This window comes from Mustelus asterias, chromosome 4 (assembly GCF_964213995.1).
Source record: "Mustelus asterias chromosome 4, sMusAst1.hap1.1, whole genome shotgun sequence".
Lineage (NCBI taxonomy): Eukaryota > Metazoa > Chordata > Chondrichthyes > Carcharhiniformes > Triakidae > Mustelus > Mustelus asterias.
Window position 1 is genome coordinate 99,652,064 of NC_135804.1, and position 18,982 is coordinate 99,671,045.

General features: G+C 46.8%; 1 protein-coding gene across 14 annotated transcripts in view; it reads left to right on the forward strand.

The window, feature by feature from the left end:
• The window catches only part of nlgn3a (neuroligin 3a), a 189,837-nt gene that overhangs the window by 53,870 nt on the left and 116,985 nt on the right, over window positions 1-18,982 (forward strand). Inside the window, exon 3 of one of the 14 annotated variants that reach the window (XM_078211446.1) lies at window positions 4,419-4,424. The exons of 11 other annotated variants lie outside the window; for them this stretch is intronic. In XM_078211446.1, coding sequence (XP_078067572.1) covers window positions 4,419-4,424 — 6 coding nt within the window. Of the gene's footprint in view, window positions 1-3,815; window positions 3,842-4,418; window positions 4,425-17,298; window positions 17,334-18,982 lie in introns of all 14 variants that reach the window. 2 more of the 14 variants (XM_078211447.1, XM_078211443.1) reach the window with 2 other exon arrangements.

Here is an 18,982-nt window from a genome sequence, read left to right on the forward strand (position 1 = left end):
TTTTGAAGTTTTGGCGTGAACCTGGCAGGTCCTCCTTTGAACCTTTTTACCTTTTTTTTATTTTTAAACTTATTTTTACTGACAGAAAGCTCTTTCATTGCAGCTTTTTTTTCTCTCAATCCATTTGGAGAGTCCGTTCCTTTCTTCCTTTGATGTACCAGGCTTTTTATAATCGATTTCACTGCAAGATCCAGGGGTCATTTTTAAATTTTTTTAACTCTTCTTCTAAACAAATTGAGAACTTCTCTCCAAAAATTCAGGAATTGCTGCCTGCAACCTCCCAGTGCAGGGACCTGCTACCTGGACCCCTTCCGTAGGCTCTGCTTGGATCAGGAGCCCGGCAATCTCAGCCTCTTCACTTTCCCGTGCTCTGGAGACCTAGCTACAACTCCTTGGGGCATTTTGTTTTTCACTCAAAACACTGCTCTGCGTTTTCTTTGCTTCCTTGTTAAGAAAAAAAATCTTTCCTTTTTTTAAAACCTAAATTCCATTTTTCCAGCTCTTGCTTCTGAGGGTTATTTTCTCTTCATTTTTTTTCCTGTATATTTCTAAACTTCTGACTGTACCAACCAATTGAAGTTTGCTCTGCATCTATCCCTCAGGGTCTGGCAATGTCTCAACATCTCACTACTCACACGTCTAGGGGCACAGGCAGTGTCCTCATAATCTATTTTATCCTCGTCATCAATGTAATGGTGCACACCACAGACTTTGTCAAGAACACAAAGGGTGTTCACTAACAAGGAAAACCTGTACTGAAGCCTCCGGCTGCTCTGGAGTAGCCCATCGGCTGCCTCAGTCCCTACATGTCTTCTACATGTCTTCAGACTGCCTTCTGCCCAAGCGAGAACTCCACCCACTGGAGTGATTACCCACTCTCATGCTAGTTGGTCCCCCAAGCCCCCCTGCTGCTGTGTTGTCTTTAAAAGGACAATCACATCAATACCCAGTTTTTTGCATTTATCTGGTTTCAGACTAAGTGTAACTTACATTTAATATTCCTTGACCCTTTGTGCTGGAGTCTCTCAATGCTCTCCTTCTGGGATCTCATCAGCTGCCTCACCTATTTTGTGCTAATAGTGCAGACTAATGGAACTCTAACCCAAGATGCTTAAGCAAAACTTTTCCAGTCTATCTAAGGTGCTGTTAAAGGATCCCATGGCATTACGTTCTGTCCAGCATTGAATATTTAATCACCACTGGCTATTTATCTCCTTTCTCTTTTTGGGATCTTCACATGTATATATTGACTGGCACATTTGCCTCCATAGTGGAGAAATTTCAAAAATATTTAATTTGCTAAAAGCTTTATAGAAATTTAAATTATTTCTTTCCAGTCAGAATAGATTAAAATAAAAGGTTTTGAACGGAAAGGACAGTAAGCTTTGGAGTGAAAAAATGATATTAAACTCAGATTAACTGGCTGGAGACATTAACAGGTAAAACTGCAAGTCCACAATAGAAAACATTTAATTGTAGGGTGAGTGGGATAGAAACTGAATAATATCCTGACCAGGGGTAAAGGAGTTGTAGGAAAGGCAGAGTTGCATGGATATATAAAGATACAAGTCAAAAATCAAGTGTACTAAGGATATGTGCAGTAAAGTTAAGGCTATTTAATACTGAAGAAAATTAGAAATATCAAAAGCAAAGATACTGCAGGGGAGATTAGAAGAGCCCCACCCACAAAACAGCCATACACATTAATGAAGATGTAAATTGCTGCCAATTGCAGTTTGTGGCCATTCCAGCAATCTATTCAAATTGGAAATGTACTCTTGACACACAGACAATAATGCTTTCATTCGGATACCAGAAATAAGAGGACAGTCTTACTTTGATGCATTAAAGGCTTCACGTAAATGCAAACCGCAAAACAGATGGATCGTCACATAACTCACAGATGAATAATGGCATGCCAATTTATGAAACTGAAGATAAAAATAGCTTGCTTCTGTGTGGAAAGTAATTAGAAAAGTTCTCTAGGGGTTTCACAGAGGAGAATTAATCAGAAAGAGGTTCCTAAAGATGGGGTGTTGAGGGTTTTAAAGCTTTGAGAAACAACAAGTGGCATTCAGAGAGTGCGGATGACGATTCAGTTATCACTAATGGAGCAGATGGAGAGGGTGGACAGGAAACCAGATCACATTACTTCAGCAGTGATGTAGCAAGATTGGGTGAGGCATTAAAAGGATTTCTATACACTGATGAGCATTTTGTTTAATGTCCTGGGAGACAGGGAACCATCAGAGGTTGATAAAAAATAGTGATGATAGCATATTGTATGGACCAGCATGTGGCTGATAAAGTTTTGAATTAGCTGGAGTCTTAAGCAGTCCCTCAGGATCAAGGACGACCTCCTTCTACTTCAGTTTGATAGGCTCTTTGATGGCGATTTGCAGACTCTGCCAAATTTGGAGCAGGTTGAGCTTGGAGGGTCAGGTAGATGAGTTTAGAAGTTAGTGTTCTCTCTCTGATGCACCGACTTCACCTCTACGGGTCCAATTTTACCGTTGCGTTGCTCCCGTTTCAGGCACCAAAACTTGGTAAAGTCGGGCGTGAGGCGAGTAGTGCGATCTGTGCCCGCCTCCGCACTGGCTCCCCCCTTTATGAAGGCCCGAAAATGGCTGCAGTCGGGACTGCGCCCAAAACGGTCGCGATGCCCAATTAAATGCATTTACATGCATTTCAATTGACTTAATGGGCTGCACGCCCAAGTTTGCACTTCCCCCTTTACCACCGTGTTTGCCCATCCAGAATCAACACAAAACAGACATGCTCCATATAAGTCTGATTCGGGCACTCCATCAGTGAGGGTTAATGAGGAGGTAAGTGCCGAGCATCCGACAGCTCTCTGCTGCTTACGTTACGTTGCGGTCATTTTCTTCCTTGGGTCAGTGGGGGCTCTGCGAATGTGGGGGGCTGTTGTTCATCAGGGTGTCCGATGTCCGATTTGCAGCACGGACCTGAATCTCAGCACTGACTTTGGGTCTTGTGGATGCTGCTGGGTCCAAGTGCACTCAGCACTCTGCCAGCTGAAGGGTGTGCAGAAAGCCCTTGCAAATTGCACTGCTGCAGCCTCTCATCTTTTCAAAGAGCTGTGATTTTGGGAAGCATGTGAGTGGGGGAATGGGGGGTCTGTGCTCCTGGGGAGCATGTGGGTGGGGGTATGGGCAGTATGGACAGTTGCTGGGCTAGGGGCAAGCAGCGTTTCTTAACCTCTACATGTGTTCCTTTCCATCTCCAACCGCCCACACACCACGCCCCCCACCTTCAGAATGACGAGATGACTTTGGCGATGCAACCGATTGATCTTGCTGTTCTTTTGGTTGCTGCTGGAGCTGAGGAGGAGGAACAAGAGGAAGATTTGTGGGCACAGGAGGCCCTAGCCTTACCACTTGCAGAAGTAGAAGTAGATGGACACGGCCACCAAGGCCGCCATTCGCCCAGAGGAGCAGTGCAGGAGAAGGAGGGAGCGGCGACCCCGGCAGTTCTGTGCACGAGTATCATTTGAACAGATGTTGGACACATTGTGCCGCCGACGGCTCCTCCTCCGTAAGGAGACAGTGCAACACCTGTGATACCTGTTGCAGGACCTGGCACCTTGGGGCAGGGGGTGTGGGGGGGGATGAAACCCACTCTCGGTGGCTGTCAAATTGACGGCCGCTCTGAACTTGTATGCAACTGGTTCCTTCCAGACCCCTAGCGGAGATGTCTGTGGCATCTCCCAATCAGCTGTGCACACCTGTGTCAAACAGGTCACAGAAGCCCTGTATGCCCAGGCTGGGCAGTACATCAAATTTAACCTGGACCAGGCACATAAGGAAGCCCAGGCTGCAGGGTTTGCGACCATTGTGGGGAAGCCTAATGTACAGGAGGTCATCGACTGCACACACGTCGCCCTCAAGACCCCCCTACAAAATCCCCGAAGGTTCGTCAACAGAAAGGGGTTCCACTCCCTGAATGCCCAACTGGTGTGTGACCACAGTATGAACATTGTGCACGTCTGCACGAGACACCCTGGCAGTGTGCACAACAGCTTCATTCTCAGGAGCTCTGACATCCCAGAGGCATTTGAGGAGGAGCCCAGACTGCGGTGATGGCTCATGAGGAATATGGTTTACCTGCTTTAGCCATGGCTGATGATGCCTGTGTGGAGGCCTGTAACTGAGGCGGAGACCCGCTATAATGTAGCCACCTGCATGATAGTGGAGAGGTGCACTGGATTCTTCAAGATCCGATTCCGGTGCCTGGACCGCTCTGGCGGGGCCCTACAATACAGCCCAGTGATCTCTTCCCGCATAATGGTCGTGTGCTATGCCTTGCACAACCTGGCTCTCCAGAAAGGTGACCTATTGGAGGAGAAGGACATGAAGGCCAACTGTCTGGGTGTCGCTGGGGAGCATGACCAGCAGGAGGAGGAGGTAGAGGAGGAGGAGGAAGATGAGGAAGAGCACGCCTAGCAACACCACCCAGGCGCTGGAGGGCTGGCAGCTAAAATGAGGCATGTGAGGGTGGAAAGGGAGTCCCTGATCACCAGGCAGTTCAGTCACTAGGGGCTTGTGTTTGTGAGTTCCAAATCCACCCACCGCCCCGCCGCCGCCACCTCCTCAAGTTCTTCTATCTCCTGCAAAATCGTCACACCAGAGTGGTAGACCTGGGTATGCTGTGTCAGTGAGTTTCTTTGGCAGGCAGGAGGGTGATGACAACTCGCTAAGCACCATTATGATGATGCCCTGGTGCAAACCAGTCTGACTCCTACCTGAACTCTGCAGGCACGCTGGCATCTGGGCTCATGTCTGTGTACTGGGCAAGGGATCTGAAACCCCCATACAGGGCTCTGGGGCGGGTGGGGTGGGGGACGGGAGGGAACCACTCATCAGTCTGGGGAACCAGCAGCTTAATTTTCTGAGTGACACAGCATTGAAGGACCTCCCCAACTGACATCAACATGAAGCATCCCTCTGGCAATCATCAATGGAAGAAGATTCCTGTTCGCAACATATGAGACAAATGAGTCACGGGGTGGGTGGTGAAAAGCCATTTAATGATTTCAATAAAGGTGTTTAAATAATAAGTTCTAACATAAAGATGTGTGAACGGAAAAGATTAAGATGCTTAAAATCTATAAAACTAGTGCAGCCCTTCGCCCGTGCCATCTCAGTGCAGCTACAACTTCTGAACCTTACGTGGCCTACCACTCCATCTCAGTGACTCCCCAGAATGTATATCGGAGGTGGAGGGGGCCAGCTGCCTACCTCGCCCCGTTGCCTGTGATGCGTGTGGCGGATGTCGTCTGGAGACCCTGGACCTTGAGGGCCATGTCCAGTTTCCAGATGTCTGGGACGTTTCCATGACACCCTCTTCATCCTGCTGCCCTTGAGATGCCCCGGTGTCAGGAAGGAGGGAGTCAGAAGGTGTAGCCACAGCCACAGTCTCCTTGCCAGAAGGAGCCACATGGGCTCGAGCCCTTCCTCCTCCCTTGGGGTTCCTGTGGGCCCCTGGGTCACTCCATGGAACAATGGCTTCTGCAGTGAGCTGCAGAAGCTCTGGCGTCACCTGGCCCTGCCAGTCCTGGAGGACCACCTGCGTCCTACCCATGATGGTTGAGCCCTCTGCGATGGCCATCTGAGTCGGGGGCCACCTGTCAATGGCCGCAGCAAGTGCCCTCTGAGACTGGGCCAAGCTCTGCAGCTCCTCAGTCACGACCCTCTGCGACTGGGCCACGTTCGCAAGGGCTGCTGCTGTAGCCCGCTATGTTTCAGCGTTGTCCCACTGGGTCTCCTGCAAGCTCTCGAGCCTCTCAGCCATGGACCACAGAACATCGAGAATCCTGTTCAGACCCTCAGCTGTGACCCTCTGTGACTCAGCCGCGACCCTCTGGGACTCCACTCTGGCCTGCTGTGACTCGGCCATCGCTTGGAGCCTCCAGTCATGGTGAGGATTCCCCAGGCTTTCCACTGCAGACGCCACCCTTGCAATGTTGGCCTAAGAACCACACAAGACAGACAATAGCTAACCTGTCTGAAAGCTTTGGGACTCCTCCCAACAGCCTCGCAGTTGGTCTAGTGCGGTCGTCATCCCCTCCTGCATTCCCTGCCTCTGTTGCTGCATCTCCAGCAGCAGAGAGAGAAGTGATTGCAGAGGCCCAGCATGTAGCCTGGGGCCAGCTGAGTCATCGCCTCTGGCAGGCCCCCGTGTGCCAGAGGCCTCGGATGTTCCCTCCTCCACCTGATGTACATCAGCAGATGTGTCGTGCACACCAGAGAGTGACGCAGAGGGGAGGAAGGAGGTGCTTAGGATCAGTGGTTGGAAGCATGCAGGGTGCTGAGGATGGGAAGATCTGGGGCGAGTTGGGGAAAGATGCAAGATGGGGTAAAGCACTCACCCTTGCTGCTCAGATAAGGTCATTGACCTTTTTGTGGCACTGCTTCCCTGTTCTGGGGGCCAGTGCCATGGCACTAACTGAGGCACCCCCCTGGTCTGCTCCCTCCTGTGGGGAAGAGGGTATCCCGCCTCGCCTCTGCCGCATCCACCAGGCTCCCGAGGTCACCGCTAGTAAATCAGGGAGCTGGTCGTATGCTCATTTTTTTCCTGCACTGCCACCTGCCTGTCCATGTTTGGGGTTTTTATGGAGCTGCCCCTCGTTCGGGCAGATCAGCTTCAGGCGGTTTGGCAGAGCATTCCAGCAAGTTACACACAGTTTGCTTGTTAGCACTGAGGGGAAGGCAAATGAGCACTTGCAGGTGTGCTGATGTGGGGGGGACGGTGGGGGGGACGGGGGTGGGGGTGGGGGGGGGGGGTGGGCGGTGCGGTGGATCAGTGCCTCAATGACTGGGGACAGGTGAGAGAGAGGGAGGTGTCATTCAGCCATCGGAGTCAGGAGATAGGGGCCTTGTGCAGTAGGGTTTGGGGGGGAGGGGTAATCTCTCTGCCTGAGATCAGTGGTGGAAAGGGTGGTCTGCTGCCACTCTGCCTGAGATCAGTGGGGGGAAAGGGGGGTCTGATGCCACTCTGCTTGAGATCGGTGGGGAGGGGAGGTGATCGGTGTGGGGGTGAGGGGGATAGGGGGTCACTAATGTTGTGGGGCAATGTCTGTGGCAATGTCTGTGGGGGCCAGGGGGAGGCATTCTATCTGTTTTGAGGCACCGATCGGAACTGCAGGTTTTCGGGTGAGTTAAGCCCCGCCCACAGGCTTGTGCAGTGCGATTCGGAATCGCTGGTATTTTTGCAGGCAGAGCGCGTATGGATGCGCCTGAGAACGGGTCTAAATGTTTGATCTGAAACACTCCCAGTTTCAAGTCCATCCAGCACTTAGAATCAAAATGGTAAAATAGGGCCTCATGTGTTCCTAATAAAGTCTGTCTGTATTTATGCCTTCCCAAATTAACTTTCTTCATTTTGTCAGTCAAAAGTAAATGGGTATGTTTGACCTTTTCAGAGTTGTTTTGAGGATACCCCGAATGTGTTTTCACTGTCCTCCTGGGAGTATCCTGATGTGACTGAGTTCCTAGTGAATAGGCTGCTTTCAGAGTCTGATGTCCAGCATATGATCTGGATGTCCTGCTCGTTGGAACTGGTTTTGAGTGACTAGAGCCTCAATGCTGGACATGTTGGTTTGGGAGAGGATGCTGCTCTTCGACTGCCTTTCTTGCCACTGGATTTGGAGCATCTTGCAAAGACACTGCTGGTGATACATCTCCAGTGCTTTGAGGTACCCACTATAGATTTCCCAAGTATCCAAAGCATATAGCAGGGCAGAGATCATTGCTGCCAGGTAAGCCATGATGTTAATCTCAGGTTTGAGATCCTGGTCCCCAAATCCCCTTTTCTTCAGTCAGCTGAAGGCTGGGCTGGCATATTGGAGATGATAATGAATTTCATCATCTAAGTTTGCCTTCATCAAGAGGACGCTCCGAAGATGTGTCAAATGGTCCATATTTTCTTGAATTTTGCTGTTGATCTTAATCGCTGGTGGGATGTGTTGTGCTGTGGGAGCTGGCTGGAAGATCACCTTAGTTTTCCAGTTGTTTAGTGAAATTCCATTTTCTCACATGGTTCGGTGAAGGAGTTGACAATGACCTGGAGCTCCTTTTCTGAGTCAGTGCACACACAAGCATCATCTGCATTCTGGATCTCAATAATTGGAGTTTGACTCATCTTGGATTAGGGTGGAAGGTGGCATAGTTTGAACATTTCCCCGTTTATTCCATCAATTATCTCCACGCTTGTGAGTAATTTTCTGCAGGTGGGCTGTAGTATTGCAGTAAGGGAAATGGAGAAGAGTATTGGTGAAATGACTCAGCCTTGTTTGACCCTAGTCTTCACTGAGATAGAGTCTATGGTGGTTCCGTTGGTAAGGATCATGGCTTGTATGTTGTCATGGAATAGGCAGAGGGTGGTGACAAATTTCTGAAGCCAGCCAAATTTGAGGAGAATACTCCAAAATCCTTCACAGTTGACATAATTAGGCCATGTACAGTGGTTGCTGCTGCTCCTTGCATTCTTCTTGGATTTGCCACACGTTGAAGATCATGCCTCGGGTGCCTCTGTGTGGGTGAAAATTGCACTGTGACTCTGGAAGGAGCTCTTTGGCCACTGAGTGAAGGCAATTGATGAGGGTCTGCAGTTATCACAATCTAACTTGCCTTCCCTTTTAAGTGTGAATTTGAGTATCAACAAAGTGTAGCTCAGGAAGCTGGCAAGGTGACATGAAATAAAGAACCTGTGCTGATATATTACCTTTTATATTCTCATGACATCCTGAAACAAATATTATAGCCACTAAATGACTTCTGAATAGAAGTTGTATTGTTTTATTGGCAAACATAGCAGCCAATTTGAACACAGCAAGATTTTAAACAAGAACAATGAGATAAGAGATTCTTCTTTTTGGTGTTGAGAATTGTCACCAGAATACTGGGAGAGTCTTCAATTTGCCTTCACATATTAGCAAGGGATCCTTTTATGGCAAGATGAAAGGAAGATGGGACCTCTTCCTTGGCCTTGATTTTCCATCCCCGGCATGGTGGGACTCACTGCAGGGGATACGGCGGACTAGCCAATAGTCCATTAACTTTTGGCGGGACCAGACGCTCCTAACAGCGGGCTTGAATGGAAAATCCCAGCCCTTATGTGAAAGATAGCAACTTTGATAATGTTGAACTTCTTTAGCAGCAAAGTATCATTCCAGATTACCTGATCAGATCCAAAGTGGGGTTTGAATCTAGAACCTTGATGACTCAGAGACAAGAGTGCTACCAATAAGCCACCATTGGCAATGAAATGTGCCAGTTTATTAGCTAGTATCTGCAAGGGTAATGGCATTGCAGCTGTATTCTCTGAAGGGCTATCTCGACTGCAACAGGCCTGGAAGGACAAGAAAGGAACAAGGATTACCAATTAATGGTAAGTTTGAAGATACAGGTGAATGGGAGCGTGAAACAACGGCACTTTTTTATGCAGAGCAGGGGAGAAAGTTCGGTGAAAAGTATCGCAAAATAGCTAAATATTGTGCACAGCATATCCTCTAATCTTGCTAGCTGTGATGCTCCAGGCCAGGCCTTGCTTAGTGTTCCAATGCTTCTCTTCCAGTGAGCAACAAGTTTGTGGAGATGTGGCCCTTTTGAAATGTGATGCTGGTGAATGTTCTTTAGGATCAGCTGGACAGAGAGAACAACCAAAGAGCATGTCTGCAGGAAAATTGGAGTCCCAGCAGCTGATGGCTTTTAGCTGAAATTAAGAAGTAGAAATTGAGAAAGGTGGAGTGAGAGTCTGCTAGTGATGTCAGTCAAAGGTGAAATACCCAAAAAGAACAGGCCAGTTTGCAGAAGGACTGAATAGGTGGACAACATCAGACATTGGATGGAGGGAGGAAAGACAGTGGCATGCAGAATTGCAGTGAACAGTGATGCCATGCAACCCCTGGTGGACTATAAGTAATTATGGATGAATGGAATGCCCTCTTCAGATCTTGTCCGCTCCTTGATATCGTATGGTTTCTTTCAGAAAACCCCATTGTAGGAAGAAAGAGGTTTTATTACGATGAGTTTTCTGAAAGATTTTGAAGTTGAGTGTCTGGGTGGAACAGTGTTGCTGATGCATGAAAAGTCCTCTAAGTGTGGTGAAATAACTGAGTAAGAAGTTTAACAACACCAGGTTAAAGTCCAACAGGTTTATTTGGTAGCAAAAGCCACACAAGCTTTCGAAGCTCTAAGCCCCTTCTTCAGGTGAGTGGGAATTCTGTTCACAAACAGAGCTTATAAAGACACAGACTCAATTTACATGAATAATGGTTGGAATGCGAATACTTACAACTAATCAAGTCTTTAAGAAACGAAACAATGTGAGTGGAGAGAGCATCAAGACAGGCTAAAAAGATGTGTATTGTCTCCAGACAAGACAGCCAGTGAAACTCTGCAGGTCCACGCAACTGTGGGAGTTACAAATAGTGTGACATGAACCCAAAATCCCGGTTGAGGCCGTTTTATTACGATGAGGGCTGAGGGCAGTAAAGGGTTACAGAGTGCAGCAAAAGGAGGTTCACTGGTGGTTTGCTGTGATAGGAGGAGTGTGAAGTAAAGTGTGAGGAGGCTGGAATTTCCCGCCTGAGATCAACAGAGATTTCCATTTTCAGACCCTCGCCCGCTCTGATTCTGTGGCGGGTGAGGTGGTAGAGTTCCGGCCATTGTGTTTTCTGTGACATTGTAGTAAAGTCCTGGGTGCAATTCTCCCTGTATTAATCTGCTCTTCCTCTGATCACTGCTCCCAGGCTATTTGTCTTGGCAATCTTCTCTTCCCTAAAACAAGAAGCTCCTTCCTCTTTGTCACTTACAGGAACATAGGAAATTTGAGATGGAGTAGTTCATTTGGCCTCTCAAGCCTACTCTGCCATTCAACTAGATCAGGGTTGATCTTCGACCTCAATGCCATCTCCCTGCACTGTCCCCATATCCCTTGATGTCTTTAATATCTATTGCCATCTGTTTTGAACATACTCAATGACTGAGCCTCCACAGTCCTCTGGGATAGTGAATTCCAAAGATTCACCACCCTCTGAGTGAAGAAATTCCTCCTTATCTCAGCTTTAAATGGCCTGCCCCTTATTCTGAAACGGTGTCCCCTGGTTGTAGATTCCTGAGCAAGGGAAACCATCCTTCCTGCACCCACCCTCTTGAGCTCTGTAAGAATTTGTATGTTGCCGTGTGCTTTCTTCATGGGGACCTCCAGATCTCCTGAGTCCCTCCCGAACTCCAGTCATCATCGACGTTTTACAGCAGTGACAGAGAGCTGTGATTGAAACTAGCTGAGTACGAATGTATATAGAGACAAATGCTAACTTTAAATGGAGTTGCAGACATGTGCACACCTATTGGTGAGCTGCCAAAAAAAGTACAAATAATGATGGCAGCTTGTCAATCATAATGAAATAATGCAGAAACCCCAGTTGGGCTCACGCTTCTCACCAACATCGTCGGGTATGTATGTTTGTCATTCTGCCCATTTTTGGCACAAGTTAAATTTCTCCCTAATTGTTTTATTTTGTTTTATGAGTTCCTCAATTAATTGTTTTTACTTGTTGGTTCTTTTCAACTTGCAGCATTAAAAAAACAACAGGTGCTACAGTCACCTCAGTCTCTCTTTCTTCATTATGCTACTTCTCTCAGAAGCATCAATTAAGCATATGAAAATAGTCCTCTCATTAAATCCTATCTCAGAATAAGTAGAAAAGTTCATGTCCAACTTGACTTGACATCAATTGGATAAATAATCGCAGATTGGACCAGAAATAGATGGGTTGGGTGTATAGTCTGAATACTTTTCAAATCTCAACCCAACCCTCAATGAACCCTTCCATTGTCAGGCTGGATGAAGGGTGACCAGCCCATGCTCAGGAGGATTTTTTGGGCCTTGGAAAACTGATGGGAGGTGAAATGAGAACTGCTGGATGGAACAGGTAAGTAAGTGCCTGCCCTGTTAGTGGATCAGTAAGAGTTTGCGTGCTTCATTGTTAACCTCCCAGGTGATTTGAACCTCCCCACGCTTTCCAGCTATGACTTTTCTACCTTCTCTATCCCCTCCGATGTCTTGGTTCCCCAACCACGATTTCTGGGCTCCCCGTTAAGTTAAACTAACCCCTTTTCCCTGGCCTGCAGTTTGTCCTAGCCCCTCTGCTGGTGACCTTAAAATTGACCAGAACTCTAGAAAGATCTCCCCTGCTCTTCTTCAAAAGTGTTATATCTATTGCATCCATGTGAAAGTGAAGTTGGAGCCTTGATTTACTGCCTCATTTGGAAGATGGTAACTCCAAGAGTACAGCTATCCCTCAGTATAGCACTGAAGTGTCATCCTAGATTACATGCTCAGATCTCTGGTGTAAAATGTGAACCAGCAGCCTCCTGAGTGAGAACTGAGGGGCTGGATTTTAGATTGCGATTGGTGGCCCTGACCAGCTATTAAATAGCTTGAGGCAGGACTTCGGCTACTTAGCAACAGGAAGTCCCAGTTTAGAAAGCTGCCAACTGATCAGAGACTGGCAGTTCTCCAGTACCGACAGTGCCAGAAGTGGTGGTTGCTATTGGTATTGCAGTAGGATCTACAGAAGACATGTTGCACTGGAGCCAGGACTGGAGGTAAGTCTTGGGGATCCTGCCAGAGCAAGGCTGGCAGCCCCTGACAAAAGGGAACGAGGCAGTTGATGGACTTGGGATAGATAGGATGGGTCGCAATCTAAAATCCAGCCCCTCAGTTCTCACTCAGGAGGCTGCTGGTTCACATTTTACACCAGAGATATGAGCATGTAATCTAGGATGACACTTCAGTGCTATACTGAGGGATAGGGGAACCGGAGGTGCAGAAGACCTCGGTGATGGCCCTCCATGGGGCCCTTTAAGGAGACAATCCCCTCTTTCCCACCACTAGCTCATGCAGTGAAGACTGCCAGGGTGGCTGTCTGTTGTGAGACTTACCTGCCATAAGTTTATACTCAACAGCAGCAGGATGAGACCTTTAAGTGGCCATTAATTGGCCCACATATGTGCCTGATGGGTTCAATAATCACTTGCTGTGGTGGGTGGATGAATAAGATACTTCTGGCTGGAACCGCCGCCCCCCCCCCTCTTTCCCCCCCTTCCCCCCCTTATCGCCTGCCCACCCACCAGCACTCGGGGTGCTGTAGAATGCAACCCGAGATTACTATTACTGGCCCGTCGCTGAAACCTTCAGGAATTCAGTGAATTGGAACCTGTTAAGTGTGCAAAGGGTGCATTTCAATTGAGGTGGGCGGTGAGAGCAGGAACTGCTCTACTGCTCAGTGCAGTCGATGGGAGGTTTGATCAATTTCTGTGGTTAGGCCTCATTAACATTGCATTGTTAAACTGCCAACAGTAATTGCACTCATTATAGCCAACTGTTTGAAGGTTGGGAATTCAGACAGTGTGGTCAATCTTGATGGGCCTGCAGCAACACCTTGAAGGGGATAAGTGGAATTGAGTGAAAGGTTTACACTGACTGGGATATATTTGCTGTGATGACAGCAGGAAGGCAATCAGATATTAGAAGCCTTTAAGATTCAAAACACACAAACTAAAAATATTTTTGAGAAATAAATGGCTGATGAGAGTTTTTGATTTATTTTTAGTGATTTGATTGATTCAGATTCTGGATTGTTTATTCGCAAATTTTTCGCTACCTTATAATTACCAAGTTCTGATTTGTTACGCCTTGAAGTAATTGAGAAAAATTAATTTTGGTTTGGTTTAGTTTCAGCAATTTCAATAATAGATTTTGCTCACCCTTTATAAAAGGGGAGGCAATGGCCTAGTGGTATTATCGCTAGACTATTAATCCAAAAACTCAGCTAATGTTCTGGGACCCGGATTCAAATCCCACCATGACAAATAGTGGAATTTGAATTGCATAAAAAATATCTGGAATTAAGAATCTACTGATGATCATGAAACCATTGTCGATGGTCGGATAAACCCATCTGGTTCACTGATGTCCTTTAGGGAAGGAAATCTGGCGTCTTTATCTGGTCTGGCCTACGTGTGACTCCAGAGCCACAGCAATGTGATTGACTCTCAGCTAGGGATGGACAATAAATGCTAGTCTGCCAGTGACACCCATGTCCCACAAATGAATTTAAAAAACTAATTTCTCACTATTCTATGACTGAAGGATTTGAACACACAACATGCGACCGGAGACAGATAATGTTCACGCACATCCCTTTAGAATATCCTGTCACTGTGAACAATGTTGTTACAGTAAGAAGTTTAACACCACCAGGTTAAAGTCCAACAGGTTTATTTGGTAGCAAAAGCCACACAAATTGCTACCAAATAAAACTGTTGGACTTTAACCTGGTGTTGTTAAACTTCTTACTGTGTTTACCCCAGTCCAACGCCGGCATCTCCACATCATAACAATGTTGTTGCCATCCATGAGCTTATTATGAATGATGGCATTGACATCTTGGCCTCGATTGAAGCCTAGCTGATAGATGATGATACCCTTTCCCTAAATGAAGACCCCCCACCTGGCTATACCATCCACCACTGTGCCACCCACCGTCTTGGTGGTGTGTGGCCCTTATCACCAAATCTCCCTATTTATCACCGTCCCCTACTTTGAATATCTAACCTTGTTTCACCTCTCCTTTAAAATACATGTTCTCTTCCACCCACCCAAACTTCACACCATTTCTTTCTCCCCCTCAGTCTCTGAAGTGAGCGACTTCTCATCCTCATTGACTTTATCTTCCACCTCATCTTGCTCAATTTCATCTGAGTTCTCTGTCCTCCTATCTTCCCTTTCTTTTAAATCTTCCAAATTTGTGGCTACCCTTTATCCTTACTAGCAGATGTGGCCTTTCTATTGCCATTGTGAAAACACAGATAAACCAATCTCTGATTGCTTGCGTGTATTGGTTTCAAGTCACACTATCACCTCCTCCCCACCCTGTTTCCTTTTGTGTCTCCCCTGGAAAAATCTCACCCCCGAGTTCCTTACAATGATACTTCCAAATTTCCAACTGTCTAGCCTTTGTCTTTCTATTTACCATGACATTTCTGTAGTTACTGATCTCCTCAATCCCATCCTTCCCTTCACCTTTGTCACCTGTAAAATCATTACTTGCAACCTGATCATTTTCCAGTGTGGACTGGATCTCTGGTTCCTTCAGGCTAAGGGATACAAGCTTTAACTTTTAATGTGAACAACTGGTTTAGCCATCCGTCACCACATCTGTCTGGTAAAGCCCTATTGGGTCTTGTTGTCATCTGCCAAAACCCTGGAATGCAAAGATAACCCCAGCTTTTCTCCACTCTTAACCTTCATCTTTGACATTAAGATTGAAAACATCCATTCAACTGCCTTTGCTGCCTTCCACCCTCCCCTAGTCCATCAAGATAAACTTTGTCTGAGTTTCCCCCGCCCTAATCCCAAACTCACATCTCTCTCTGGTTTCTTCTCCATCATCCATCATTCACTCCCCAAACTCACCTTGTCCTTAAGACCCACATCTTGCTCTTCAGCCCCATTCCCACCAAACTGCTGACCAGCCAACTTCCCTTCCTGGCCCTATGTTAGCTGATATTGCTAACTAGCCCCTACAGAATCCCTGCAGTGCAGAAGGAGGCCATTCGGCCCATCAAATCTGCACTGACCACAATCCCACCCAGGCCCTATCCCCATAACCCCATGTATTTACCCTAGCTAATCCCCCTGACACTAAGGGGCAATTTAGCACTGCCAATCCACCTAACTAGCACATCTTTAGACTGTGGGAGGAAACCGGAGCACCCAGAGGAAACCCACGCAGACACGGGATGTGCAAACTCCACACAGACAGTAACCCAAGCTGGGAATCGAACCCGGGTCCCTGGTGCTATGAGGCAGTAGTGATAACCACTGTGCCACCATGCCACCCAAGTGCCACTGTGCCACCCCCATTCATTCTTTGCAAGCTGCAGCCTTCAACATGGTTGACCACACCATCTCTCCCATTCTCCCACTGTCATCCAGCTGAATCCTCCTGGTTTCACTCTTATTTGTCCAGTTCTAACCAGAGGATATTCTGCAGTGGTTTCTGGTGCTGTTCCTGCATCATTGTTTCTGTCAACTCCCAAGGACCTATCCTCGTCCCACAGCGACATCATCCTAAATCAAAATGTCAAGTTTCACATGTAATGCTGATGACACCCAGCTCATCCTCACCACCACCTACACCTTCCTGAAATGCTATTTATCCAATATGGAGCCCTGGTCCAACTAAATATTGGGAACATTAAAGCCACTTTCTTTCCTTCCCCAGTATCTGTTCCCTAACCACCAACCCTATGCCTCCATGATCATTTTCTGAGGCTCAACTAGACCCTTTATAACCATGACATCCCATTTTCCCCTAAGATTATCTCATAGCCATTCCCATTCCATCAGAAAGGTCACCCACCTGCATATCTACCTCAGCTCATTTGCTGCTGAAATCCTCATCCATCCTTTTGTGGCCTCTGCTTCCCCTTCATTGGCAGCCGTATTGACACAGCTTTCCTGTATAGATAGTGCCCTCAGTCAGAAGGACCTCGGGGGTGCTTGATGGTAATGATGTCCTTTTTGGGGTGATCTGCCCCAATGTCTTTGCAGACTGCCTCAGTCCTTTCATGGTGCACTGGAACAACAGTGAGACCCACAAACTGGTGTGCACCTGGCATTCACTCTATACGTTTTGTACCATCTGTGCCATTAACCAGTCAATGCTACAGAATGTGGCATATGTTCTGTGCATGTTAATGAGCTGTTCCTGCAACCACACACTCTTTCAGTGGATGAGTGCATGCCTGAGACATGGTGGAGCACATGTCAATGATGGACTATTCCATTTTCTGCCCATGACTCCTCACTGCCTCAGCAAACACTGGCTTCTCCCACCACTGCTCCAGGAGGATTTGTCTTATGCGTGACTCCTGAGGCTCAACATCTCTAATGAGCATGATTGTATCTTTCCCTCATTCTCCAAGAAGGTCCAGCTCCAACTGCCTCTTCCCTTACCCCCTCCTGCTCACTTAGTTGTTTATTCCTCCTTTGGATAAGACTTTGACTTCACGCTGCAATGCCTTGGCTCCCCATTCACAACCGACCCTGTGGTAGACATGAAGAGCTGCAGACGCATCCCTGTCTGCAACTGCTTCTGCAGACTTGCAGCAAGTCATTGCAACAAATGGTTTGGATTTTCCGGGGACTTCCCCTATGGTGGATGCAGTGAGCCATTCAAATGTCCATGGACTTCAGCAGGACCAGAAGATCCTTCCAGCAGCAGCAGCTGGAAAATTCCAGCCAAAGAGGTGGAAACTTCATCCCAGTTGCCTGGAGATATTAAGAACATTTCACCCTGTCTTTGAAGGACTCCCACTTTGCCATTACTGACTTCTTGATGGGCTGCCACTCTGGTAATATCCAGGGCTTCCTCCTCTATGAGCATTAGAATAACCAATTGGAACTTCCACCCCCTGAACAAGTCCTTTCTCTGGCGTTGTATGCTTTTTTCTCCTGCAAGAACAAGAGCAAGAGAGTTGTCACCATTAGTGTCCTTCTCTGCCACCTCCAGAGGGTCAAGCGTATGTGATTTCACTTTCTTCAGTGTTGCAGCCTCTGCCTCTAAAAGTACCTCAAGGGTTGCATCTGTGAATTGTGGGCTGCTCATACACAGGAGCCTCTTCTGCTGCACTCCTCTCGATTCCATTCCAAAATAAATTGTTGACCATGATAATGGCTGCCATTTGCCTTTTAAGTTGTGGTGGCAACTCCTGTCTCTTCACCGTACCCCACTGCCCCTAATTATACAGTGAGTGTGTCATTGGCCCACTAATTAGGATGTTTTAAGGCGAAAATTTGGTCATTATTTGAGGATTAGGGAGAGCAATTCCATCTATCTAAGAGTGCAGCTTACTGGAGTTTTGTGGCTTCAAGAACATTTGCTCTTTGCGCATCCTTACCACAATGCAGCCAAGGAAAGCCATCATGTATTGTCAATCTTCAATTTCTGATGCCGTTGTTTTGAATTTTTTATGCAATATTATATGCATTGTCACTCATAAGAGCAGTACATTTAGAAGTTTGAAGCCATTCACATTTTTAATATATTTTGGATTATAAATATGTAAACAGACATTAGATTTGTACTTTTGTAATGTCATTATATAATTACCTCAGGGCAGCAGTTGTCATGGTAACAATATTACATTTTGTATTCCGAGCCTTTTTTCAGCAAAGTGTATCTATATTTCCCACGCTTTGTTCAGCATTAACATTAATGTTGATTTTTAGCATTTAGTTCAAAAAGAACAGGGGAAGAATGATGCTACGTCTAGCAAACTTATATCAACTCACCAGGTCAAGCAATGCTGTGGGCCACTACTAGTATGGCCCACGTAGTGTCCTTCATTACATCAATAACGAACACCCTAAGTCCATGTAACACTGCTAAAAGCAATGATGCACAAGCAAATTTCTCCCCCGATATTCCCTGCCCCATGTCTGAAATGCCATAGAAATAAATATATGTAACATTACATTTTCACCACAGTGGGTGGGGGAGGAGAGTCAGGAGAGTGATGTTGCCATAACTTCTCCATCTTGCAGACACTTTTGCTTGGATTAGCTCAGTCCATGCCATCACTGTTGGATTTTTCATTAAATGTGGCACCGAAGGAAATGATGCATATACAGAAGCATGAGCCAAGCATTGCAGTATTGTTCAACATGCACTGGGATAGCCAACAAGCACAAGGCAGGCACAGTGATATCATTCTGTGGAATGCAGAATTCCAAGCTAGATGTTGCACAACAATCAGAACATGTTTCCAAGCTCTTGGCAGAGGATTATGTTATGAGAATTAAAACAGAATAAGCACTGTCCACACTCAGCTGTGGGCACTGTCACAGGAAGTGTAGTTTAGCTAGTGGAAATGGTCAGTTGAGAGAT